General features: G+C 36.8%; 1 protein-coding gene across 1 annotated transcript; it reads left to right on the top strand.

The window, feature by feature from the left end:
* The first annotated feature begins 6449 nt into the window (after positions 1 to 6449).
* On the top strand, positions 6450 to 10583 carry LOC107062897 (homeobox-leucine zipper protein ANTHOCYANINLESS 2-like). The gene is made up of 10 exons (XM_015314096.1): positions 6450 to 6652; positions 6741 to 6819; positions 6953 to 7429; positions 7738 to 7839; positions 7933 to 8039; positions 8405 to 8504; positions 8598 to 8810; positions 9471 to 9543; positions 9732 to 9799; positions 10200 to 10583. The coding sequence occupies exons 1-10, from the start codon at positions 6450 to 6452 to the stop codon at positions 10581 to 10583; spliced, it is 1806 nt and encodes a 601-aa protein (XP_015169582.1).
* The last annotated feature ends 16960 nt before the right edge of the window (positions 10584 to 27543 follow it).

Here is a 27543-nt window from a genome sequence, read left to right as displayed (position 1 = left end):
GAAGTCTTTTTGAGGATTTAAGATCCTAAGTTGGAAATTGTTGAGAAATTAGCCTTTGGAATGACTTTGGTCAACATTCAGGGTTCGGACGCTTGGATTAAAATTTGGAAAATTTTATTGAATTCGGTGGATGATTTTAGGCATAGGAGAGGTCTTTGTTCATTTTTGAGAGGTTTCAAATTTGTTTTGGTCTTTTAAGGCGTATGTTAGTTTCTCGTGGTTTCACGGATGTTGGAGTAAGGAGACCTCATATTCATTTTTTTGACAGTTTAATTGAGTTTGAAACGTCAAGTAATCGATTTGCTTATATAATTTGTGTGTATGAGGATCCAAACAAATCCCGAGGATCCTTTGATGTTTTCAGAGTTGGATGATTTTCTGGTGCCTAGAATCTGTTCTATTTCGCGTTTGAAAAGGAATGGCCTCTTTCGCGATCTTCATGAAAGCGAAGGTCTAATCGCGAAAGAGAAGGGTCAGGTGGCTTGACCATAACGATCGCGAAGGGTTGGTCGGTTTTGCGACCTTCGTGAAAGCGAAGACCCTGACTTTCAAGGGGTTCAATTTTGCAAAACCAGAGGCATTTTTGTGATATCAGAGGGGGGCTTTTGACCTGATATTATTGGGGCTTAAGTCCTATTTTTTTATTTTTGAGCTTGGTAAACTCTTGAAGGTGATTTTGAAGAGATTTCTTGTGCTAGATCTTTTGGGTAAAATTTTTTATCCTAAAACTTCATTTCTCTTTGATTATTTGTGGATTTTAATATCAAAATTTGGGATTCTTGTTGGTAAATGACAAGATTTTCAAGAACTCGAGTTCTAAACTAAAATGGAGATTGCGAACTGATTTTAAGTCCCTTTCTGAAATGGTTTTCACCAGTGTATTCCAAATGCCATGGGTAATGATTTCAAGTAAAGAATTTCATATTCAAACTTCATTTTTGGAATCAGGTTTTGAGTTGATTGACCTGTTTTCCAAAGTATATGATGTGGGTATTATTATTTTCAAAAAATTATGGTGAATATTTGTTTGTTATAAATTGTGTGGCTTTAGACATTGAGCGGGAGGGAAAGACTCAAGTCTTGTAGTGACTAGTTAGTTGAATTAAGGTACGTGATCTCCCAAACCCTGTATTTTAGTAGGATTCATGTATTTTTCCTTTATTGTGTGTTGGGAGTAATGAGGATGACATAAAGAGTTCATTGTTCCCCTTGATTGAACTTAATGAATAAATAGGGGATTAAATAAAAGGCTATGTGTTGATCATACTGTTTTGTGAATTGCCTTGTTGTGACCCCTATTTGATTGATTAATGATATGCTTTGATGGCATGAATGTGAACTTGAATTGTTTGAACTATTGTCTCTTTCTTATGGTGTGAATTTGTCATGGCCCAACCCACCGGACCATGCGGGCACCTAAATACTACCACCTAAGTAGAAGAACCCTCTCATCCTAATAGCTACAATATGCGTAAATTAAATAAAACGGAAGTAAAATGTGCTAACGAAATTTTATAAATAAGAACTATTAAAATAAAATTAGTTTTAAGGCTTGTAAGTAATTAACACCCTCAAGGATCTAGTCTAAACAGGTACAAGAGCTACTAAGAGTACAACTAGACATGATAATAAAATACACAGCTCCCACCATGCAGAAGGAAGCTAGAAGCTGCTGCAGAATTTATTCGTCTTTACCTAATGAAACATCACCAACATGTATCCAGACTATGTCAAAAGACATAGCAACAGTAGTATCAGTACAAAACACGCGTACTGGTAGGCATCATGGGTCAACCCGATGCCCACAGCATAAAATAAGAAATCAACTAGCAGAAACATACAATAAACCACTCGCTTCTCCACCCTTACCCTCTCTTGAATACCTCAGAATTACACTAGCACCCTTACTATAACTACTAACCACCTTCTCGATCAACCTACTACTAGGTTCTTGATCATAGCCTAACTGTTCTAACACATTGAGAAGTCCACCAAATACACTATAAGCATTCCCACTAACCGCTCACGTCATACCTTTACTTCCTCTTCATATCGCCCACCAAGGCCACATAGCACATTACGTCAAGCTTTCTAACCACTAACACAAATCCCTTTCTTCAAGGTGAAATTTGTCTAAGCATTTTCATGACGTACGCTACCCCACTTCCTTGCCATTACAACACACAACCCCCTTTTCTCGGATATTAACCATTCTTGAAACATTGACTTCCCTCCTACCGTATCTCCTCCCGGTTGGGTATGCTCTTTTCGGTTCACTTTTCATCAAGGTACATATCAAGTTTACTCACATAGAATAACAATCAACATAAGCCTTCATAACCATACAACAACTCCGGCAAATACAACATCAATTATCATTACGAACAAGGTACAGTTTCACAAACCTCAAGCATTACAATTACATCAAATCATTGGACCCAAACTCAAACAGTTAACATACCGAAACGTGGTACCCCATCCAAGAATTATGTCGAAACGTGGTAACCTATCCCATAATTATGCCGAAATGTGGCAACCGATCCAAGTTAGTTATGCCGGAACGTGGCAACCGAACCAAGTTAGTTATGCTAGAACGTGGCAACCGATCCAGCCAACACACCATAATCACAATCACAACTATATTTTCAAGTTCATACAAATTAGTCATGATTCATGACATTCATCATTCATCTATCTTATTTACAACAAGTGTGATCAATAATGCAACATTAATATACGTACATGTATCATAATGAAGCAAGAACAAACATACATCACACAATTATAGAATCACAACCATCACCTAACCCTAGATCATCATCTAAGGCTTTTTTCTAGGATCTAACCACAATTCTTTCGGTGAACGAAGGCCTACGCATGAATCCTACCATTGATTTACACATATTACGCAATGAACACAAATTTTAACTACTCAATTCATAAAACCTAGCCTACCTGGGCGCCAAGCAGCCGCACAGAGTTTTAGTCTTTGATTCTTGTTTCCAGGGTTTGTGACAGTGATCGTGATCGGAAATTCGCAATCCATCGAAATCTTCACGCTAGGAATCTCTCTCTTCCTTCTTCCCAGGCTTGCAGAAGCTTTTTTGGGGGTTTCTAGGGTGTTTTTACGACTAAATTAGGTATTTTAGGAAGAAGGAGAAAATAGGATTTCACGTTATTTGCATTTTGTCTCGCCTATCCTGCTCTGGCGCCAACTTATCCCGCCCTAGCGTCGCCGCCCTAAAGGCATATGGTCCGCCCTAGCGGGACGATGGCACAGACTTTTCCCAAATTTTTGTTTTCCTAAATAACGACGGCTCGGGTCGCTACAGAATTTTCTTATGTGCATTGATTGTTGTACACCATGATGAGGTGTTTGATATAAAGTCGATGGAATATGATTTCGACTAGTCACATGATATAGAGCCGATGGGAAATGATTTCGGCTAGTGATATGATATAAATCAATGAAAAATGGTTCTGGCTAGTGATACAAAGCTGAAGAGAAATTGTTTTGGCTAGTGGTACAAAACCAATGAGAAATGGTTCCAACTAGTGATACAACGCCAATGGAAAATGGTTCCAGCTAATGATATGATATAAAGACAATGAAAAATGGTTTCGGCTAGTGATAGGTTATAAAGCCGATGGAAAATGGTTCTGATTAATGATATTATTTCGAAGGGAAATGATTCCGGCAAGAGTTTGATTATTATGATTTGATGCTTATGTTTGACATATTTGTTAACTGTGATTGATGCACTAGTTACTTGTGATCGATCTACTTGATATTGAGATTAATGTACTTGATACGTGTTGATTGTTGAATTGTGACTATTGAACTGTGATTATTGAGCCTTGTGAGCTGTGTATTGTAGAACTTTTAGGTTGGGCTGATTTCTATGCATATTTTAGTTTGAGGAGGTTCGATTGGTATGAAAGGAGTACTCAATTTCTAACTTGTTTTTTATTAGATTTCCTGTTGGGTACCGTGTTGTTGGTACTCACTCATTGCTTCTACACTTGTTCAGGTTTCGAGCCCAGTATAGCATGTTTGTTCTTTCTCTCCTATTTCAAAGGCTTGTCAAGGACCTGTTGAGAGGTAGTTGCTTGTCATCCCGGTGGACCCTCCATTTCTTCTTTTAATGCTTTGTTCTAATTGAGAAATAAAGACTTGAGACTTTTACTTATTTCTTAATTTTGCACTTTATGTATTAGTGGTTTGTACGCGTAACAACCAGGTTTTGGGGTGTTAATAAAATGAATAAGTTTTCTGCTTTTATCTTGTTCTTGCTTTATCTTTCTACATTTTTTCGATTCTTTTGGGTTGAGGCTAATTTGTCTTAGTAAGGATAGACAAGTGTCATCACATCCCTTTTTTAGATTGTGACAAAATCACCTAGTATAAATCTATACACCTACGAAGAATTATAAGGATCTTGATATAGAAATTTTTTAGGTGTTTAGCAAATATTGATGTCTTGGAGCAATAACGTAATTGTTAGAAAAAAATTAATAGGAAATAAAATTGAAGAAGAAGAAGACTTTGAGGCGTGTAATAACTTTCTTTAAAGAGATATTGCATGTATACATATTGGGAAAAATACAAACAAATCCCTTCAGAATACAACAAAGCCCTATGTTTATACATGCAAATTTTTCTTAGGCTATTTCTAGAGAATATTTATATTTATAGAAGTTAAGAGATGACTTTTCATAAGATTCATGTTCTTTCATGATAAAATAACTTTTCATATGAGTCGTGTTCTTTCATGAACAAATGACTTTTCACAACAATCATGTTTTCTTCATGAAAAAATAACAGTGCATCGTCCCATCATAATGCAATAATATGTAATTATTTAATATTTAATAAATAGTAATGATATTCCATATTATATATTATATACAAGTTCGAGTGTCTACTTGTGCACAGTCAAAGTTGGAGGACATAAATATAAAATAAAGTTAATTAAAAGGGCATATTTATGTATTATGTCAATTGGTCAAACATCTTTATCATTATCTTTTGGTAAGTGAGTAGGAAACAACTCAAAGTTGACTCATTTCTCCTTCCAATCTAGAGAAAACTTGTAGTATACATAGCTACTACTAATCATATTTTTTAGACCATTCTAAAATTGCTTCACTAAGTTAATCAAGTAGTTGTATTCTTGAGTCTTCCCATTGATTTCTTCAAGTACTAAGCAAGACATGTTGTCATTCTATGTAAGTAATTTATATGCTAATTAATTCTTCATTTCTTTTCTACCTTTTTTGTTCCTATTTTACAAGATTTTTGTAAATTCATTAAATTAATTACCCCATATATACCTTGTATGTATGCATTCTAAACATCAGCATTTAATGATCTCCAAGTCTAATGCTTTTTATTCTTTGGAGAGTTAACAAGGTTGTTTTTTGTTGGTTTATAGATCTTATAAGTTATCAATGTAACTTTTGTGATATATGGAATATTTTTGGGGAACATCTTATAAAATAATAAATAGTTCAACATGAGTTTAAGATGAGAAAATAAAGAGTTTTTTCGAGATCTTTGAAATTCTTTTTCATCTTTAGTCAAAGATATTTGAAATTTCTTTAGGGACAGGATGAAATATAAATTGAAATATATGGGGTTTCAAATTTTAGGTTTCATGAAAAAAGAATATTTTGATAAAAAGTGTTTTCTGTTTTTAAAATATCATTTGGTGTGAATTTAGAATAGATTTTTCTACCATCCTTTTCTTGAAAATTTGTCATTTACAATTTATTTTATCACTCTTTTCTCTCTCCTTTTTGTTATCCATAGGCCTCAACTGAATTTGTCTCTTGTGGACTAACAATAATAACAACTATGTGTTAACCCTAGATAAATTTGAATTGACTACATGAATATTCACTAATTTTGCTATTTGGTATAAGCTCAACATAGATAATTAACTAATACGATATAAAAAAAATTCTATATTTTACATCGCATTAGATGTTTTAGATATGACTTAATACACTCCTAAAAAGCATAAGACCTAACTTAAATTTGTTATAATGACAGATGTGGATAGGTCAATTGAGTTTGATTTGTATTTTTAAAATAATTTTTGAAGTTTTCATTGGTAAAAAATATATAGTAATGGAAATGGAGTTATTCTATAGATTCGTAATTACTAACTACTACCACATTTCACTATAACTAGACGCTTCATTTATGTTACTACATGAGTTTAACTCTTTCTGAATATATATTGCTTCAATAAAATATTTTTTTCACTTCGTTATGCAATTATTTGGAACCAAATAATTCTCTTGTTCTAGTATCTTGATATGTTGTTTCTTTTCATTTGCAACTATTTGGAACCAAATAATTTTTGAATTTTGGTATTATATGATCACATATGCATGATATTGAGTTGAACTGATACAATCTTAAATTTGTTCAGAAATAAAAGATGGAAGGTCATAGTGACATGAATGAGAGAAGAGAAAGTTTGATTAATGTTGTGATAGGAGGATCTGGAGAGGAAGAAATAGAGAGAAGTTCTATCGGTGACAACATAATTGGTGGTGCATCTGTAGATGAACGTTGTGAATCATCATCGAAGAGAAAGAAACCCATTAGGCATAATTCCGATCAGATTCAAGCGCTTGGATCGTAAGTATAATTCTAATTTATTTTGTACTTGTATATTTGCTTATGTTAATTTTGATTTTTTGATCATTGTTTATACCATTGGGAATAGGTTTTTCAAAAAGAATTCACTTCCTAACAAAAAAGTACAACTAGAACTTGCAACAAAATTATCCATGGACATCAACCAGGTGCAAAATTGGTTCCAGAATAAAAGAACCCAAATGAAGGTGATGCATGTCACATTTCTTTCCCTTAATTTATATTTTTCTTACTTGAAATTTGTATAATTGATTATAAAAATGAATTGTTTTATTCTATCAGTCGCAATTGAAATTGTACGAAAATAAGACTCTGAAGCAAGAAAATGACAAGTTTCGCATTGAGCATATTGTAATGAAGGAAGCCCTGGAAAATTCAATTCGTTACAATTGTAAAGAAAAAATAGATGAGAATCAAAGAAAGATTGAGCATGACCAATTGGAAGATGAAGTTAAAAGGCTTACCGCCCAAGCGTACAAATTAAGCTTATTTAATAAAGATGTAGTGCATGATAAGATGGTGTTATTGAATCTTGCTATGGATGCCTTGAATGAGCTTTTTAGGCTGTATGAGAATGATAAACCTCTTTGGGTAAGCAGTTTGGATGGAGGTGGAGAAACGTTAAATATTGAGGAATATGCTCGATTGTTTACCCCATTAATTGGCACGAAACCTGAGCATTTCACAACGGAAGCCACAAAGGCATCAGGTATAGTGGCTGACACTAGTTTGGCATTGGTGAATACACTGATGGATAAGGTACGTAGGCTCTTCATTTTAAATTCAATGTTTTCTTCTATCTCATTTTAAAGAACTATCATCTCCTTACCACCTACCCCTTATTTGACGTGAATAATTAGTTCTTTTTATTTTTATTCTTTTTAATTAGTTGTACTCTTACTTTTACTATATTTGACATATCTTTTTATTGGTTTTTTTTAGTGGTGCTTCAATTAGTTGTTGCAAATTATATAATCAATCAAATTTAACTTCAAGTGATGAAGACAGGTATGTATTGACATGTTATATTTTTATTTTTTGCTATGTACTGTATTGTATATATGCAGAGGCAGTGGGTAGAGATGTTTCCATGCATTGTTGGAAAAACATATACTACTGATGTGATTTCCACTGGCATAGGTGGAAATAAGAGTGGTTCTCTGTTATTGGTATTTCTATTTACTTATTATTTTGATGAAAATTACATATCTTATTTATTTTATTATTTCATGCACTAACAACTTGAAAGTAGTGATTTGCAGATTAAAACTGAATTGCAAATCATTTCTGTCCTAGTTTCTGTTCGTGAAGTACAATTTCTTCGCTTCTGTAAGAAACATGTTGAAGGTGTATGGGCTATCGTCGATGTGTCTGTTGACACAATGAAAGCACCAGATTGCTATAGACTAGATTATTCTTAATATGTTTCTCTGTCACTACTAACATCGTACTTTCAAAGATATTCTTCCTAACAGCGCCTCGACTTCGTCTACTTCCCTCACGGCTTCTCTGCCTATGGTTTCGACATTAGGATGGCATAGTCTGGAAGTTTTCTCTTTTTTCCTCATGTTAGCAAACTAGAAAACATACTAACAATAATTCTAGTAAATAACAACTAATATAAATTTATTCTATCATGTTATGATATTCAGGAATTAATAACTCTAGCTATACATAGTCATGAAGATGTGTACCTTTGTATCTGCATTTTGATCCATAGCTTTAACTGAAAAGGCAGTGGGTAGAGATGTTTCCATGCATTGTTGGAAAAACATATACTACTGATGTGATTTCCACTGGCATAGGTGGAAATAAGAGCGGTTCTCTGTTATTGGTATTTCTATTTACTTATTATTTTGATGAAAATTACATATCTTATTTATTTTATTATTCCATGCACTAACAACTTGAAAATAATGATATGCAGATTAAAACCGAATTGCAAATCATTTCTGACCTAGTTTATGTTCGCGAAGTACAATTTCTTCGCTTCTGTAAGAAACATGCTGAAGGTGTCTGGGCTATCGTCGATGTGTCTGTTGACACAATTCAAGAAGGTTCACAACAGAGCGAAATTGAAAATTGTCGGAGGCTCCCATCTGGCTGTATTTTACAAGATATGCCAAATGGTTATTGCCAGGTAATTCAAAATAAATTGTCTTTTTATTTTGCATTTCATAGGCCTTTATATTTTTTGAAATTCAATGCGCTAGATCGCTCATATTTTATTAATTTTATTCTTGTTGATTTATTTTTATTAATTTTTTTTATAATACGATCTATGTATTCATTGTAGTGCTTTGTTCTCTATCAAAATTATTTTTTATTTATTTGGAATGAGAAAGATCAACTTTTTTCTAGCTCTGAGTAATGCAACTATTTAGTAATTGTTTAAAACATGCTATATTCTTTCTTGATAAAGAATTTCTTTTTATTATTCTTCACCTTGTAACCATGCAATAAAATTCTAATTGTCTAATTTTTTTATGCTCACTTTCAAATTAATATATTTAGATACATTAATTTTTCTGCAATTTTTTGTTTCCTTGTATCCTCACATCATACCAAATGCAAGACCTAAATATTTTGCACACTCCCTCCTTCCATATTTATTGGCAAGACCACTAGAAATCATTTTTGAGGATACATTCCTTGTGATTGACTCTTTTATTTAATGGTTGAATTTTCTAAGTTGTCTCCAATAATGGCCATTTTATTTTAATTAATAATTAAGTTAATTTTCATGCAAGCTCATATTTTTCTCTCTAGTGATTTTGTAATATTGATGAAATATTTTCAGGTTACTTGGATTGAGCACATGGAATATAATGAAAATCTTGTCCACGATTGGTATCGCCCTGTGATAAAGACTGGTCTGGGATTTGGTGCTCAAAGGTGGATGGCTACTTTGCAAAGACAATATTAGTTCTTGAAAGTGATGAAGTCAATTATTGATCCAATAGGTAATCATGCATAGAGGTTTAATTATTGTGCCATTTATTTTTTTTATAGTTTTGAATATTAAAAATAATTGATTCTTATGTAACTTTATTTGTGGCAGTTGATTTAAGTGGTGAGAGAGGTATAAGGATGTTGGCTCAACGTATGACGCATAATTTTTGTGCGGGGGTTTGTGCAACCGCTCACTATTGGGAAATAATTCAACTAGCAAATAAAGAAAATTCCAAATTAATGATGAGGACGAATATTAGTGACCTTGGTGAATCGACTGGTATGGTGTTAAGTGCTACAAAGACAATCTGGTTACCAGTGAAACACAAGCGTTTGTTCAAATTCCTCACTAATGAACAAATAAGGAGCCAGTGGGATGTCTTGTCCAATACTTGTCCCCATGAAACGAATGATCAATATTTCTAAGGGTTCAAACTGTCGACAGTAACATTTCTCTCTTTTTTCCTCATGTGAGTGGTTAATTGTTGTGTTTTTTTTTGGATACATGATTGAATTAGTTTTTTTTTGATTAATTGTTAATTTATAAATAATCTTTTCTTTTGATTCAGACATGTAGGGGGATGATTCTGGTGCTAATCGAGTGATCTTGCAAGATACTTGCATGGATGCAACTGGATCTCTTTTGGTTTATGCTACAATTGATTCACAAGAAATTAATACCGTGATGAAAGGAGGGGACTCTTCTTGTGTGACTCTCTTCTCAAATGGAATAACAATAGTCCCAGATTATTTTCAAGATTTCTCTACAACTAATAACTATAATGTTATTTCTGGGGAGATGAATAATGGGTTCGGTGGTGGATCGTTGGTGACTATCAGCTTTCAAATGGTGGGGAACATCTTTCCAGCTACAACTCTTTCTATGGAGTTGGTCAAAGAAGCAAATGCACTCATCTCACACACAATTCACAAGATCAAGAGTGCTCTTAAATGCAAGTGATATTTCAAGGCTATCTACCATCCATTGATTTGTTATGTGCTTTGAGTCTCTTCTGTCTTTCTTGATTTGGATCATAATATTATTAGATTGTACTATTTTGAGTTTATCTTAAAAAAATCATATTGATATTTGATTCTCTATTGCTTGTTTGATTTTGTTTTACATTAATGTTCTTGATCTCAAGCCAACTTTATAATAATCTGAGCGAAAATTAACAATTTTTTTGAAATTAACCAAATTTTGAATCTCACATTTGTTATTAAATACTATCATTTTGCATTTAACAAACACATTCACCTAATAAATATAATTTAACTTATCGGGAAGAAAAATGATTGTATCATATATAAAACTTTGAAGTGACAAATTTGATTATTGGCTAAGTGTTGAGAAGTAACGTTTAACTATTTGAGATTTATAGAAAATTTGAAGTGGAAGCATCCTGAGGAATATGTTTGATAAATTCATTATCATCATAGATTACTAGTAATAATAAAATGTAAATATTGGCTATAATTTCAACATAAATAAATAATTATTATGTTTTACTTTCAAATAAATAAAAGCGAAAATGCATGATTACACCCCAACCTGAACTATATAAAAATATTCAAGCACACACACTTTATATTTGTGGGAGTTTTATAACCCCTTGAACTTTTTAAAAGTTGAATAAATACTATCCTAACTACTGACTTGGAACAAATTCTACTATATTAGAAGAGTGAGTTCAAAATGAGTATCAACATACTTGCTTCCTGTCATTCAATTCATATTTGAGGGAAATTGTGACTATTCAACTCTCTCTAATTTATGCCTGCAAATTTACATGTCACTTGGAGTAGTAATTGCAGTCTTTCCAGTTTCTTACCTTGGGACACATATTGATATGACTTCAACATCTCTTCTATTTTCCATTCTTTAGCGCAAGTGGGAGAAATTGCCGTGTTCTTTTATTTATTTTTTGCCATTCTCTCTCACTTGCATCTTCCATTCATCTCTATTGTAATTGTCAAGTACTCTTTTTGTTATTATTTTTTTTATGTTGCTCTCCTATATATTTTTTTTAAGATATTCTTCCTTTGTTTGAGTGAGTTTCTATTTAGGCATCTAATGTATTTGGTTATGTGTCTTAATAACTTTTTATTTTTCTCTCATTGATAGTTATCTTACCTGTTTTGGATCTTCATCTTGCAATTTAATAAATTAAGATAATTTATCACTTTAGTTTCTAATGTATTCTTGCTATTAGTCATTTTTCAAGATATTTTTTCAAAGCAAAATTATCATCTATGTATTATTTGTGTGTCAAGTTAATAATCGACAACTAAAAATATACTAAGGAGTCATCATTTTTATTTGGTGTTTTTTCTCTTTCTTTATAGTTAAAGATTAAACTGGATAGTCAACTTCATAATTTGAACTTTGACTTGTGCGTCAATTGTGGACTCTGAGTTATTAAGTTGTCCCTTGGGAGAACATATGGTGTTTCCTTTTGTACTTCTTTTTATAAGGTTAAATAAAATGCTTCCACAAATATTTTGAAGTCTAAAATTGTTATGGAATTTGATATTGTAAGTGTCACACCCCGAAGCTACCCCCAGGACGTGGACACGGAACCTAGGATCACGAGTGACCCCAAGCTAACCCTACTGGCATATCATAAGCATACTAAAGTAAATTGAAGTAAAAAAATATTGTACAGAAGCTAAGTCATCATTTAAGCTGAAATGATGGGGACTACCCATATACTATCTGAATATATATAAAAACTGAGAGTTTAACAAATGCTGAAAGGTCAAACTCAAGTGCTAAAGATGAAACTAACTATGTCTGAAAATAGCCTCTAACTGACTAGAAGTGCTGGGACATGCCCCAGCTAAATCTAGCAAAAACTAAAATTAAGACTAAAAGCAAAGGAAACATGTATGTCGTCCTCGGAGAATGACGACTCACCACTGATGTTGTTGAGCTGAAGATCAGGAACCGATCTATGCATGATCTAGAAGTTGAGAACCTGAACCTATATCGCGAGAAGATGTAACGCAGAGTATGTGTCAGTACTTGAAAGGTATTGAGCATGTAAGATAGAATAAAGCTGAACAACATACATAACTGAACAAAGCATATAACTTACTCACATGAATGATTCTAGGTTGAAAGGATTGCTCACCTAAAATGAATCTAGACTAAAAGCTTATGTAATTGATGAGGATAGAGGCAATTACCCTTGACCTCCATAAGTAAGGATATGAGGTGATTCCAATACTCCTTAGAATTGAACAAGATGTGAGTCCCCACGTTCTTACTATGATGAATGTACATGGAGGCGAGTACCCATGCTCCCTATGAAATGATGTAGAAGCGAGTACCCGTGTCATATGATGAGATTGTGGAGGCGAGTACCCGCGATTTCAAAGTAAGTAAGGTAAGAGACGAATACCCATTAGCCTTTGTAAGTTAGTCAAAGAGGTGAATCCCTATGTCTTTAAAAGTAAGTATGAACGATATGATTATGTTGTGAAGAATGATTAGCTTGGATTGTTGTGTGCTTGATATGCCTTCCATGAGGTAAGTTGACTAGAGGCGGATGACCCAAGTCTTGACTAAGGCAATGTAAGGTTATTTGAGAAGTACTCCTTTCTTATTATTGTATTGATTTATATACATTGGTTATGCTTATGGTTTGTATTGACTAGCCATGATGTTTATGTTGTTTATGCTAGCTATCATATTTAGTACATTCTTGTACTAACTCATACTCTTGCCTACATTCTTATCAAATGTAGGGTCCGACGTTCCCGATTAACACATTTGTGGCTAGGTTCTTAGTTGATCAAGGAAGTGAAGCTTTGATGAGTCCTCATTGTATGCGAGAATTGGGTCACCCCTTTATCTCTTTTATGTCTTTATTTTCATGTTGGACTATTGTATGGGCTGCGTTCAAAGATTTTTATCTTTTATGTTAGATGATTTAAGACAATGATGTTTGACTTCCACTCGTTTTATAAAAGACTTTGATTGTGTTGAAAAGTTTTAAATTTCCGCACCTTTTCTATTACTTTATGTTATGGTAAGCTAAGTGTCTTGTATGAGGCCTCTCAGGGTCTTATACGCCTTGTTGCATCTAGGGGTACTCCTGGGTCATGACAAACTTGGTAATCAGAGCACAAGGTTTAGAATGGTTCTAGGATGTCTCAAACCACGTCTAGTAGAGTCTTGTTCATAAGTGTGAAGTGCGTCACATTTATGAATGAGAGGCTATTAAATGTTTAGGAAACTTTACTTCTTCACTTCTCTAAGTCGTGCCATGGAGTTTAACTCTATAATTTTTTCTCCTAATCCGTGCTCGATGGTTTTCAGGATTTGACTAATAGAAGGGCTACAAAAAGGATAGAGGGGGACAATGTCGATCAAGAGGTTCCTCCTCAAGTTCCTCCCCAAGCTCATCCTCAAGCTCCGATTACCAAAGTTTAGGAAGACCCTCAAGAGTTTATCGATGAGGTCTACAAGGTACTTGCTATTATGGGTGTGACTCCGGTAGAAAAGGCGGAACTAGTCGCTCACCACCTCATAGGGGTTTCTCATATTTGGTTCAATCAGTGGAAAGAGGCAAGGCCACTAGAAGCGGGTCCTATAGAATGGGAAAGGTTCAAAAGTGCTTTTCTTGACAGATTCTCCCCTCTAGATATGAGAGAGGCTAAGGTACTTGAGTTCATCAACCTTAGGCAAGGAAATATGAGTATAAAGGAATACGCCTTGAGGTTCACTCAACTATCCAAGTATGATCCTTCCATTGTGGTGGATTGTAAGGCCAAGATGAGTAAGTTTGTGTCGGAAGTGTCCAACATGGTAGTCAAAGAGTGCCTCACTTCTATGCTTGTCCATGACACGAACATTTCTCGCCTTATGGTGCATGTCCAATAAATTGAGGAAGAAAAGCTCAAGGAAAGATCCAGAGAGGCAAAGAGAGAAAGAGTGGATGATGGTAACTATTCATATTCTAGGTCCGGTGGACGGGGTCGTTCACCATTTCGGCAAAAGTTCTCTGGGCAAGGTTCTACTAGTGCTCCTTCAAGGCCTAATAATGAGAGGGTATCTAACCCAAAACCTCAAGGAGATGGTAATAGGTCTTCAATTCCTACTTGTGCTAAATGTGGGAGAAATCATGAATGGAAGTGCTTAGCGGGGTCCAATGCTTGCTTTGGTTGTGGGAAGACGGATTACAAAATAAGAAATTGTCATTCGTTTGCTAAGAATGATGGAGATGTTCATCATAGGGCTCAACCCTACCCTTCATCCAGTCCAAGTGGTTCGGGTGCAAGTGCTCCTAAGAAAAACTGTTTATGTGCTCTCCAAACTAGAGTTGATCAAGAAAGTTCCCCGGATGTGGTGACTGGTATGTTAAAAAATTTCCATATAGATGTGTATACTTTACTTGATCTGGATGCTACTTTCTCCGTTATGACCCCTTATGAAGCTAGAAGAGTTGTCTGAGGTCGTCCTGCTAGGAGAAATGTCGAGGAACAAGGGGTACCTAATGCACCAGAAATGCAACCCCAAGGAGAGGTCACCAAGGCTGAATTCTGTGAAGCTATCCAAATGTTAAGTCAAGTTGTGACCCATCAAGTTGGACAGAGAGACAATCGACATGAAGTGGTTGATACTTCAAGGATCCGTGAGTTTTTAAGGATGAACCCACCAAGCTTCACAGGTTCAAGTGTCATAGAGGATCCGGAAAACTTTATTGAAGAGCTTCAAAAAAAATTCGAGATTATGCATGTTGTTGATGTTGATAGGGTAGAACTAGTTGCATACCAAATGAAGGGTGTCGCTAGAATCTGGTTCGACCAATGGAAAAAGAATAGGGCTGATGATCCACCAATAGTGAGTTGGGCTGTATTTGAGAGTGCTCTTATGGGGCATTTCTTTCCCCATGAGTTGCGAGAGGCAAAGATAAGAGAGTTTCTCACCCTTAATCCGGAGTTTATGAGTGTTCATGAGTACAGTCTGAAGTTCACACAACTTTCCTGCTATGCTCCGAAGATGGTTGCTGACATGAGGAGCAGGATGAGTTTATTCGTTGTGGGGTTGACTCGTCTGTCAAGTAAGGAAAGTAAGGCAGCCATGCTAATAAGTGACATGGGCATAGCAAGACTAATGATCTATGTGTAACAAGTTAAGGAGGACAAGCTAAAGGATAGAGAAGAGTTTAAGAACAAGAAAGCTAAGTCATCAAGGAATGAGTCCGGGCAGCAAAAGAGTAATGTGAACCGGTCTTCTTTCCAACATAAGCAGAAAGCACTTGCTTCACCATCTGCTAGTGTACCTGCACCAAGGAACAAATGTGAGTACAATAGTAAGAATTCTCAAAACTTCAGAGCTAGACCTGCGCATTCGCAAGGTGGTAAGGCACAATGGGGTACTAAGACTCATGCATGTGCTAAGTGTGGTAGGAGCCACTCAGTGGTGTGTCGTGATGGCTCCACTAGTTACTTCAAGTGTGGCTAGAACTGTCATTTTATGAGAAAGTGTCCTAAGAGCAGACAGAGTAATGGTAATGGGGGCAATAGAACCCAATCTTCATCAGTTCCTCCACCGGATAGAGCTTTATCTAGATGAACTACTTTAAGGGCAGGCGGAGAAGGAAACCATCTTTATGCTATCGCTAGTCGCCGAGAGCAAGAGGATTCACCAGATGTTGTCACTGATATGATCCAAGTCTTTGAATTTACTGTTAATGCTTTGCTAGACCCAGGGGTGAATTTATCTTTTGTAACTCCTTATGGTGCTATGAATTTTGATGTTATTCCTCAGCAACTTAGTGAACCATTCAGTGTTTCTACACCTGTTGGTGATTCTATTCTAGCAGAAAAAGTCTATCGTGATTGTCCCGTTTCCGTCAATCACAAGAGTACCACGGCTGACTTAGTTGAGTTAGACATGGTAGAGTTTGATGTCATTCTAGGTATGGACTGGCTTCATGCCTGTTATGCATCAATAAATTGTAGAACTCGAGTAGTCAAGTTCCAGTTTCCAGTGAACCAGTTATAGAGTTGAAAAGCAGTCCAGCAGTGCCTAAGGGATTTTTTATTTCGTACCTTAAGGCGAGAGAGTTAGTTTCCAAGGGGTGTGTTTATCACTTAGTCCGAGTTAATGACTCTAGTGTTGAGATACTTCTTATTCAGTCAGTTGCAGTAGTAAAAGAGTTTCGAGAAGTCTTTCCTGATGATTTTCCCGGAGTCCCTCCTGAGAGAGAAATAGACTTCGGTATAGATATTCTTCCATATGCTCGTCCTAGGTCTATTCTTCCATATAGCATGGCACCAACAGAGTTGAAAGAGTTAAAAAAAACAGTTAAAAGATCTTTTGGAAAAAGGTTTCATTCGACCAAGTATCTCACCTTGGGGAGCTCCGGTCCCATTTGTGAGGAAGAAAGATTGTTCCCTTAGGATGTGTATAGATTATCGTCAGTTGAACAAGGTTACCATCAAAAATAGTATCCTCTTCTGAGAATTGATGATCTTTTCTATCAGCTTCAGGGTGCTTCGTATTTCTCAAAGATAGACCTCGAATCAGGCTACCATCAGTTGAGGGTAAGGGAATGTGATATTCCAAAGACAGCATTCAGGACCCGTTGTGGTCATTATGAGTTTCTGGTCATGTCCTTTGGTTTGACCAATTCGCCTGCATCATTCATGGACCTTATGAATAGAGTTTTCGAACCTTATTTAGATATGTTTGTTATCGTCTTCATTGATGACATTCTAATCTATTCGAGGAATGAGGAAGATCATGTGAGTCATCTCAGAATAGTTCTCCAGATTTTAAAAGATAAAGAGTTATATGCCAAGTTCTCTAAGTGTGAGTTTTGGCTTGAGTCTGTGACATTGTTGGGCCACATAGTTTCCGGTGATGGAATTAAAGTTTATACTCAGAAAATAGAAGCAGTGCAGAATTGGCCTAGACCCACATCTCCAACTGACATTAGGAATTTCTTGGGATGGCTGGATATTATATAAGGTTAGTCGAGGGATTTTCATCTATTTCATCCCCTTTGACCCAGTTGACTCAGAAAATAGTGAAGTTTCAATGGTCTGAATCTTGAGAGAAAAGCTTTCAGGAATTGAAAAAAAAAGGTTGACTACTGCCACGGTGTTGACCTTACCCGAAGGTATGTAAGGCTTTGTTGTATATTGACATGCAAACTCTGAGAATGCAACAATTATAATTGATAATGTGACATTTGTAAACTGAAGTGTGTATATATATTTTAGACTGACCTAGCATGTGTAATTCATGAACTAAACGAATCTACAAAACTAGGGTTCTGAATATCATACAAGAAATTAAGCAACAATATGATAATCTGGTTTGGATCATTCTAACAGCTAAAACCCAATAATTTCTAACATTTAAGAAATGCTAGGTCTAGATAATATAAAGGGAATCAAGATTATGATTGAAATCTAGGGACCTAATGGGTGAAAGGAAGTGAAATTACACATACCTGGTGACAAAATTCACGAAGAACTCTTTCGATTTCGGGGATGGAACTGAAAAAGACGTGTTGCATTCTTGGAAGGGTTTGGGTCACCTCTTTTCTCCTCTTTTGTTCTAAGTTTGATGATTTTTTAGTGAATAAAGGTTTTGGTTATATCCTGACTAGGTTACTAGGCTTAATCTAAGTAAAACGACGTAGTTTAGGTTAAACGACATAGTTTAGAGGGCCAACGCATAAGGGAAAGGACCAAAACAACCCTAACTTAATTCTGACGAAGCACATCCACGGAGGGACCTACGGTCCATCGTTTGACCTACCGGTCGTCGTTTCGGTTCGTCGGTCAAGTCTTCCCAACAAGGCTTCGCAAAAATGAGCATAACTTTTTACTCCGAGATTAAATTTTAGCAAACTTAGTGGCGTTGGAAAGAGGATTCAATTATCTATCATTAGGTAGGTCATGTTCCACCTAATTCCTTTTTTTCTAAGGGTTATTACCCTTTTAAGTTGACCCAACAACAATATCTCTCTAACTAGTTGCTGACCCTCACCTATGGTCAGACCTACAGTCCATAGGTCCAACCATGGACCGTACTAGTCAACCGTGGATGGGATCAGAGACCATAAATATTTGGTGCTCAATGAAGGACCCCACCTACTGACCGTGTGTCAAACCACGGACAGTCGGTGGCTTCCATGGTTCTTGCACCAGGTCTGGAAAGCTGTAATTTTTTTATTTTATTTTCTCAATTCCAAGGTGTTACAATATCTCCCCCTTGGGAACATTCATCCTCAAATGAAGTCTAAGCAAGCTGAGTATGGAGGCAAGAAGCTGCAACCCCTACCATTAAGTACTAGAAACTGATATCTAACTGAACTGAGTTCCAAGAACATGCAAATATCTTGAAAATGCAAGAACAACTGAAGGAACAATATACTAAGACTAAATTTACGCAAGAGTAAACTGAGAGACTGGAGAGGAAACTATTATCTCAAGTTGAAATGGAATCGGAAAAAAAAAGATGAGAATACTTGGCCTTCATGGCTGCTTCAACTACTCATCCATCTTAGGAACACATAAGCGACCATCTCCCCCTTGGGAGAAAACCTCTATTTTTTGTTGTTGAACTGCACCTTCTGACTGAAATAATATAGGATCATTGTCCTGTTTTCCCTTAGCCTCGCTACCAATGAAGGTTCTGATCTATTTTGGACTATCACACCACCATCTGATGTGTCCGTACGACTAACTCCTAAGCGAGCAAGCCGATGAACATCTTTTGCTAATTCCTTCCTTTTTTTCTCAGCATGTGCTACACCACCCTCTATATCACCTTTCTGGCCTTAAGGTAAGAGATAATTCGACCTACAGACACTGAGCTACTATCCTTTCATTCTAAGACTGGCTTGTTCGAAACTGAAACAAAACGATCCTAGTTCTACAATCGACTGAGGCATAACAGGAATGTAACCAATATGTGCCTAGAATGACATCAAAATCTACAATTTCTAACTCTACAAGATCTGCTAAAATGACTTTCTAAGAGACTGTGACAGGGCAATTTCTATATGCCTATCTAGCTATAACTAGGTCACCAACTGGAGTAAAGACTGAGAAGGGTTTCTGAAAGAGTTTCTAGACTAACACCTAAGATTACTGCTATAAAGAGAGTTACAAGGGTAAGAGTAACCCCTGGGTCTAACCATGCATAAACATCTAAGGAAAGACTCGAAACGTACAAGTGACCACATCAGGCAAATCTTCCTGATCCTAGTGCGCCTGAAGAGCATAAAACCTGCCTTGGCGCTGACCGCCACTTGTACTAGATGACACACCCTGCTGAGTTGGGCGACCTTCTGGTGTTGTTGGGATTGTAGACTAAGCCCTATTATTGTTACCTCTTTGACCCTGCCTGGAAGAATGGCAATCCTTCACCCTATGACCAAACTAACCACATCCAAAACATCCTTCATTGCCTGTAAGACACTCGCCCGGATGGTTCTTACCACACTTTGGACAAGTTGGGTAGGTCATATTTCCTGAAACACTTCCTTGACACTTAGAGCCCGGTGCCCTACTATTCTAATCTTGTCAAAACTGTGAGTGATCTCCACTACTCGATTTCTGATGAGAGTACTCATGGTTCACTATTCTAGCTTTCTTGTTGACCTTAGCTATTTCCCTAAGCTTATCTTCCTCAACTTGTTGAGAATGAGTCATGAGCCTAGAGATGTTCATATTCTCCAGCAACATAGCATTTTGACACTCTATTTTTACCAAGTCGGATACCCCATACAGAATCTTGTTCATTTGAGCCTTGGAATTGGCAACTATGTGAGGAGCATACCTGGAGAATTGGGTGAACTTGAGTTTGTACTCTTGGACTGTCATGCTACCTTAACTTAAATTTATGAACTTTTGAGCTCTTACCTCCCTCAACTCTCTTGGGAAGAACCTGTCCAGAAAAGTCTCACTAAAACACTCCCATGTGATAGGAGCCGCATCCGTACCCCTGTTTTCTTTCCATTGAGTAAACCAGATGTGAGCTACATCCTTAAGCTGGTAGAATGCCAACTTTACCCTATCATTTCCAGTCAGTTTCATCACTCCAAAGATCTTCTTGACCTCATCTATGAAGTTTTGGGGATCCTCACCAACTTGCGACCCTAGAAACTCAGGCGGATTCATCCTTATAAAATCACAAACCCTGGTTGCCACTGATCCACCACTAGCATTTGCAGGAACTGGAACCTACTGGTTGTTCTGGTTAGTCACACTCTAAGCCAAAAGCTAAATGGCATTCCGTAACTCAGCATTCGCAACTTCCTGATATGGGGTTGGAGGAGTTGCGTTAGCGTTGCATGCATTCGCATTCCTTCTGTAAGCTCTACGAGGAGGCATGATCTAACAGCACATAATGATGGATTAGACAGAGAGCATACCTTACGCACGATAAGAATATCAAGAAAGTGAAGTTTTCCTAAAACACTTTGTAGCCTCCCACTCATTAGATGTGATGCACTTCACACCCATGAAAAGGACTCTACTTAGCACAGCCTTTCAGACATCCTAAGACACTTAAACCTAGTGCTCTGATACCAAGTTTGTCGCGACCCAAAGCTACCCCCAGGATGCGGACACGGGACCTAGGATCACGAGTGACCCCAAGCTAACCCTACTGGCATATCATAAGCCTACTAAATAAACTAAAGTAAGTAAATATTGTGCGGAAGCTAAATAATAAGATAAACTGAAATGATGGGGAATACACATTCTACGCCTGAAAATATATATAGAACTGAGAAGAGTTTAAGATACTCAAATAAAACTCAAATGCTAAAACTGAATCTTACTATGTCTGAAATAAGCCTCTAACTGACAAGAAGTGCTAGGACATGCCCCAACTAAATCTAGCAAAAACTGAAACTAAAAACTAAAAGTAGAAAGATAATCATGTCAATCGTCCTCGAAGAATGAGGACTCACCACTGATGTTGTTGAACTGGAGATCGGAAACCGATCTATGCGTGATCTGAATGTTGAGGACCTGAACCTACATCATGAGAAGATGTAGTGCAGAGTATGCATCAGTACTTGAAAGGCACTGAGCATGCAGAATAGAGTTAACCTAAACAATAAACATAACTGAACAAAGCATATAACTGAGCAATGATATTAGAAAAGCATGATACTATACTGGGAATACTGAACATGAACTAGCTGAATGTAATGACCAAGTTTATAATATGCTGAAACTGAAATCTAAACTGTATTTAATAACATGGTCAATGCAATAAAATCTGACTGTGGGAGCAACTAATAACCGACATAAAACCACATGAGCTAAATGTGGAGTTCGATGTATATGCCCCATCGAGAGGACCCAATATACCCTGCCAGAGGTATAGAGGCAAGACTGGCTTGATCACTAAAATGTAATGCCCACAGAGAGGACTTATAAACCTACTGGGGCACGTATTTCTGGGACTATTCGGGTACGCTGAACCCTAGTCCACTCGGTCTAAGCCTACTCCCAATTAGAATGTATATATGACTAAAATGTTGAAGTACTGGATAGCTCAATTACTGACATGCAAACTCTGATAATACAATAATTATAACTGATAATGTGACATTCGTAAACTGAAGCATGTATATCTATTTTAGACTAACCTAGCATGTGTAATTCATGAACTAAACGAATCTACACAACTAGGGTTCTGAATATCATACAAGAAACTAAGCAACAATATGATAATCTAATTTGGATCATTCTAACAACTAAAACCCAACAATTTCTAACATTTAAGAAACTCTTGGTCTATATAATATTAAGGGAATCAAGATTCTGACTGAAATCTAGGGACCTAATAGGGGAAAGGACCAAAACAACCCTATCTTAATTCTGATGAAGCCCATCTACGGAGGGACCTATGGTTCGTCGTTTGACCTACCGGCCGTCATTTCGGTTCGTCGGTCAAGTCTGCCCGACAAGGCTTCACTAAAACCAGCATAACCTTTTACTCTGAGATCGGATTTTAGCAAACTCGGTGGCGTTGGAAAGAGGATTCAATTATCTATCATTAGGTAGGTCATGGTCCACCTAATTTCTTTTGTGTTAAGGGTTATGACCCTTTGAAGTTGACCCAATAATAATTTCCCTTTAATTAGTTGCTTACCCTCACCTACGGTCCGTAGGTCTAACCATAGACCGTACTGGTCGACCGTGGGTGGGATTAGAGACCATAAATATTTGGTGCTCAATGAAAAACCCCACTTACGGACCGTTTGTTAGACCACGGACCGTCGGTGGCTTCCGTGGTTCTTGCACCAGGTCTGGAAAGCTGCAATTTTTTTATTTTATTTTCTCAATTCCGAGGTGTTACACATTTGAATAGATATTTTTCCTCAACAAATATAGTCACAAAATATGTTCTTCTTGGACTAAACATCATATAGATTTAGCAAGAATAACAAGTAAAAGGTCTAAATATTCTAATCCATCAACCAAACAGGCTAGCTAGTCACAATTAAATATTTTGGAAAATGTTCTTTAAATCAACTTATTTTCCATTTGGTTTAAGGAAAATGACTTAACTAAAAGAAATAAGAAAACATTTTCCAAAACTCTTTTTCAACCTCAGACCATCCTAAGTCAAATCTCGGGAACCGATTCTCGATACCTATTCAGAATATGACTCATGATTCTCTATTAAGGACCCGACTCTCGACCTTGATATGAGACCCAACTCTCGAGTCCTGAATCAGCTCAAGATCAAATCTTGATTTAGGTGTCGGGTCCTAGTAAGCATTCGATGTTGAATTCTAGGTTAGGTGTTAAGGTAGTGATCTGAGTCGGGTTTTGGGTTAAGAGTTAGGTTTTGGGTCGATAGTTGAGATCAGATCCATGTTCACGTGTCAAGTTTGTGTCCTAAATTGATCGTCGAGGTCGGGTATCAGTGTCGAATCCCAATTTAGAAACTAGTTTTTGGATTGAGTGATAGGGTCGGGTCCAACATCATTGTTGGATAGGGTCCTGGTTAAAAACTTGGGTCCAACTTAGATGTCGGGTCTCGATTTCAGGTCTTAGGTTAGAGTGGCAGAGTCAGATTCCAAGTCGCATGTTGGGGTTTTTAGGTATTTTCCTTTATTTCTTACCATAAATGGATTTTTCTTTTCCTAAAAGAAAAACATAAAGTTTCCATATTTGGCTAGTTATTTTCTTGTAGGAAAAGTTTTAGGACTCTATAAATAGAGGTTCGTTCCTTCAAACATAGCAACATTCACAATGTAGTCCTAGGAGCTTTGAGAGTTTTTTCCCGGGGAGAATTTGTGGGACACTTATGTTAACCTCTTTGTATTCCGAGTGAATTGGGTGAGGTTATTTCTCTCTATATTTTGTACTCTCATATTTATATAGTTCATTGCTCATCTCTTGTGGACGTAGGTCGATTGACCGAACAACGTTAAGTCTTTGGTATATTTCTCATTTGTCTTCTTATTCTTGGTCTTTTGATGTTTACTTTGTTAGCTTCCGCATGACACCTAATTATTTCAGTCATAACAAGTGGTATCAGATCCAGGTTCAATGGTTCCATGATGGAGCCATGTCACAAATGCGTGTTCATCTTGATGGGTGTAGTTCTAGTCGCAACCTATTTGACAGTAATGAAGATTTTCATTTGAGAAATTTTTCCAGAGAAGATCTTTGTGTTGAGACATAAATTTTGCAGAGGAAATTATGAATAGGAGATGCAAGCTGTTGAATATTTTGTGAAGAAGGTGGAGCAAATTTATTTTGTCAGAAATTCAGGCCAAGAGGGAGACTTGTTGCGTATTTGCCCTGATTTCTTACCAAAACTCCATATATGGCTAGTCCTTTTCTTGTAGGAAAAGGTTGTCTCTAAAAATAGAGGCTCGTTCCTTCTAACACATGAGTATTCACAATGTAGTCCTAGGGGGTTTGAGAGTTATGTCTAGGGAGAATTTGTGGGACACAAGTGATACATTATCACTTGTTTGAAACTCTTTGTATTCCAAGTGAATTCGTTGAGGTTATTTCTCTCTATATATTGTACTCTCATATTTATATAGTGGATTGCTCATCTCTTGTGGACGTAGACCAATTGATCGAACCACATCAAGTCTTTATGTCTTTTGGTATATTTCTCGTTTGTCTTCTTACTCAAGGTATTTTAAGGTTCACTGTGTTAGCTTCCACATGACACATAATTACTTTATTCATAACAATTGTTGGGTCCTGATTCATTAGTTGGTGTTAGATCTCAGATAGGTCATAGGGGTTGGGGTCGTATTCCAATTTAAAAATTAGGTTATGAGTCGGGTGTTAATGTTAGGTCTCAATTTGAAACAGGTTTCAGGTCAAGAGTTACGGTTGGGTCTCAATTTAAATGTCAGGTCCCAAGTCAAGTGTCGGGTTTGAGTCCAGATTTGGGAATCAGGTGTCGGATCGGGAGTTGGGATCAAGTTTTGACTTGGAAGTCGAGTCCTAGGTCGGGATCCAGGAGACAGAATCAGGTCCTACTTTGAAATATAGGTCTTTCATTGGGTGTCAAGTCTTAGTTCAGATGTCAGGTCTCGAGTTAGGGTATAAGGGTTGGACCCCAGGTCAGGTATTGGGGTAGTTTCCCAATTCAAAAGTTAGGTCTCGATTCAGGAGTTGGATTGGAGCTTGAATCAATTATTGGGGTCGGGTGTCGAGGTTAGGTTCCACTTCAAAAGCAAAGACCTACATCGGGTGTCAAGGTCGGGTCATGTCTTGGTTCATAAGTTGGGTCCTAGTTGAGATGTTGGGTCTCAGGTTAGGGTGTCGAGGTCAAATCCTAGGTTAGGTGTTAGGGTAGGGTCGTGATTCAGAAGTTATGTCCTAATTCGGGAGTTGGGATTGGATCTTGAATTAGACATTCGAGTAGAGTGTCGGTGTCATATTCTGATTCTAAAGTTGGGTCTTGACCGGGTAGTATTTTGGTTTGAAAATCGGGTCCAAAGTCAGAAGTCAAGGTTGGTCCCAATTTGGAAGTTGGGTTTCTAGTTGAGAGTCAGGGTCGGATCTAATATACCGTGAGTTTATGATATTTTTTATGCATTTCACTTAAATTTTGTGTGTGTCTAGGGCTATATTGTATTAGAAATAATGTTTTGTATATTATCTTTGCAGGAAATAGGCTTGGAGGCAGTTGATGAATACTTTGAGATGAAGAGTGCAGAAGTGGCCACCAACGGAGCAACCCACAGATCGTAGGTCCAACGATGGGCCGTGGGTGCTCAATCGTAAGTCCTGGTCTGGGAGTTGAGTTTTAGTTTTCAATCCACGGAGTGCCAGAACGGACCGTAAACCAGTCCACGGACCGTGGGTGAGGCATCGTATATGGAACATCAAGAAAGTCTGACAAGTGGACCCATAGAGCAAGACGACAGACCATAGGTCGACCCACGGTCCGTCCTGCACGTCCGTCATTAATGATCTGAAAGTTGAAGGTTCCAGTACCTGATGAAAGTTTATAAGTGTTGAACCACGGAGGGTGACCTACAGACCGTAGGTTAACCTACGGACTGTAGGTTGTGTCGTCGATAGAAGTTGCGTTCCAGCGGTTTATTTCCTTACTTTGTTTCCTGTTAATATAGGACTTGTTTTCTATAAATAGGAGTTATAAAACTCGATTTCGAAGGTCAGACATTATTGTAAACTCTTAGTTTTTGGTGTTTTGGGAATTAACTTGCAAACTTTAGCAATTTGATGTCCGGAATTCGTTCAATAAAATTTTCACTTTGAATTTCAATTGAAGATTTCGGGTTTCATCAATTCTACTTGTAAGTTCATGAATTCTTCTTATCTAATTCTGAATTGTGAATTCTCAAGCAAGAGTAGCTAAATCCACAACTAGGGTTGTGGGAACCATGAGCAATTAACAACGTATGAATAATAATTAAGTAATTCTTGAATAGTGTTTATGCATGTATTGTTAATTCATTCGCTTAGAAGTCTTTTTAACGGTGCGCAATGTTAGAACTCGCATCGTTGCTACTTGACGGACTAAGGAGGTAGTTAATGAGAAAAGAATTAACAACATAGATTTTGTGGATGCTATCTAATAGTCTAATGTCAATTGGACTGAGGGTAAAAACTAAGTCATACATTGATGTGATGTCTAATCTGGGGTAAAGGTAAGGGTTAGTAAAGCACACACCTGTAGCCGGACCAAGGTGCGAAGTGAAATTCCCTACTTGGAGGACCAATCACTTAGGAATACCTAACTTACCAACTTTGCATGTAAAACACTAGGAAAGGATTACTATTATTAGGGTTACTACATTAAGAGCTTGTGGGGAACACATATACTCTAGTTTCTCTCTCATATTGATAACTCAAAGTTGAATCTTCTTTTTTTGTTACTTAATGAACAATATGTTACTTGCTTACAACCCCTCCCCCCTTCGGTTACTTGTCTAGGAAATAGTTTGACTAAACAGATATAATAGTGAGTTAAGTTTAAGTCTAAACCATATTCCTCGTGGGATAGACCCCAACCTACAAGTTAGGTTCTTTATTTGACAACAATCGCTTATACTTCTTTAGGGAGGTGTAATTTGAGCGTATCAAATTTTGGCGTTGCTGCCAGGGAATACGGCTTTTAAATTAAGTTTAAATACATTATTGAAATTTAGTCAAGTATTTCCTAATTTTACGTTTTCTTTTGTTTTTGTTTTCTACAGGCTTCTACTCTAGTGTATGCTAAGTACACGGAGTCGAGGCGAACCATTGACCCCCTACGATCCAGAGTTGAGCAAAACTTTGAGAAAAATGAATAATCAAGGGGTTCACAACAATCCAATTGAAGAGAATCTTGGTGATGGAGTCGAATTGCAGCCTCCTGGGGTTGTAAATGTGCACGCTCAGGTTCATGGTGGTAATCTAATCAGAGATGCAGAAAGGGTGCA

Source organism: Solanum tuberosum, unplaced genomic scaffold (assembly GCF_000226075.1).
Source record: "Solanum tuberosum cultivar DM 1-3 516 R44 unplaced genomic scaffold, SolTub_3.0 scf00279, whole genome shotgun sequence".
NCBI lineage: Eukaryota > Viridiplantae > Streptophyta > Magnoliopsida > Solanales > Solanaceae > Solanum > Solanum tuberosum.
Note: the sequence above shows the minus strand (reverse complement) of the source record. Positions and strands in the feature narration are given on the sequence as shown.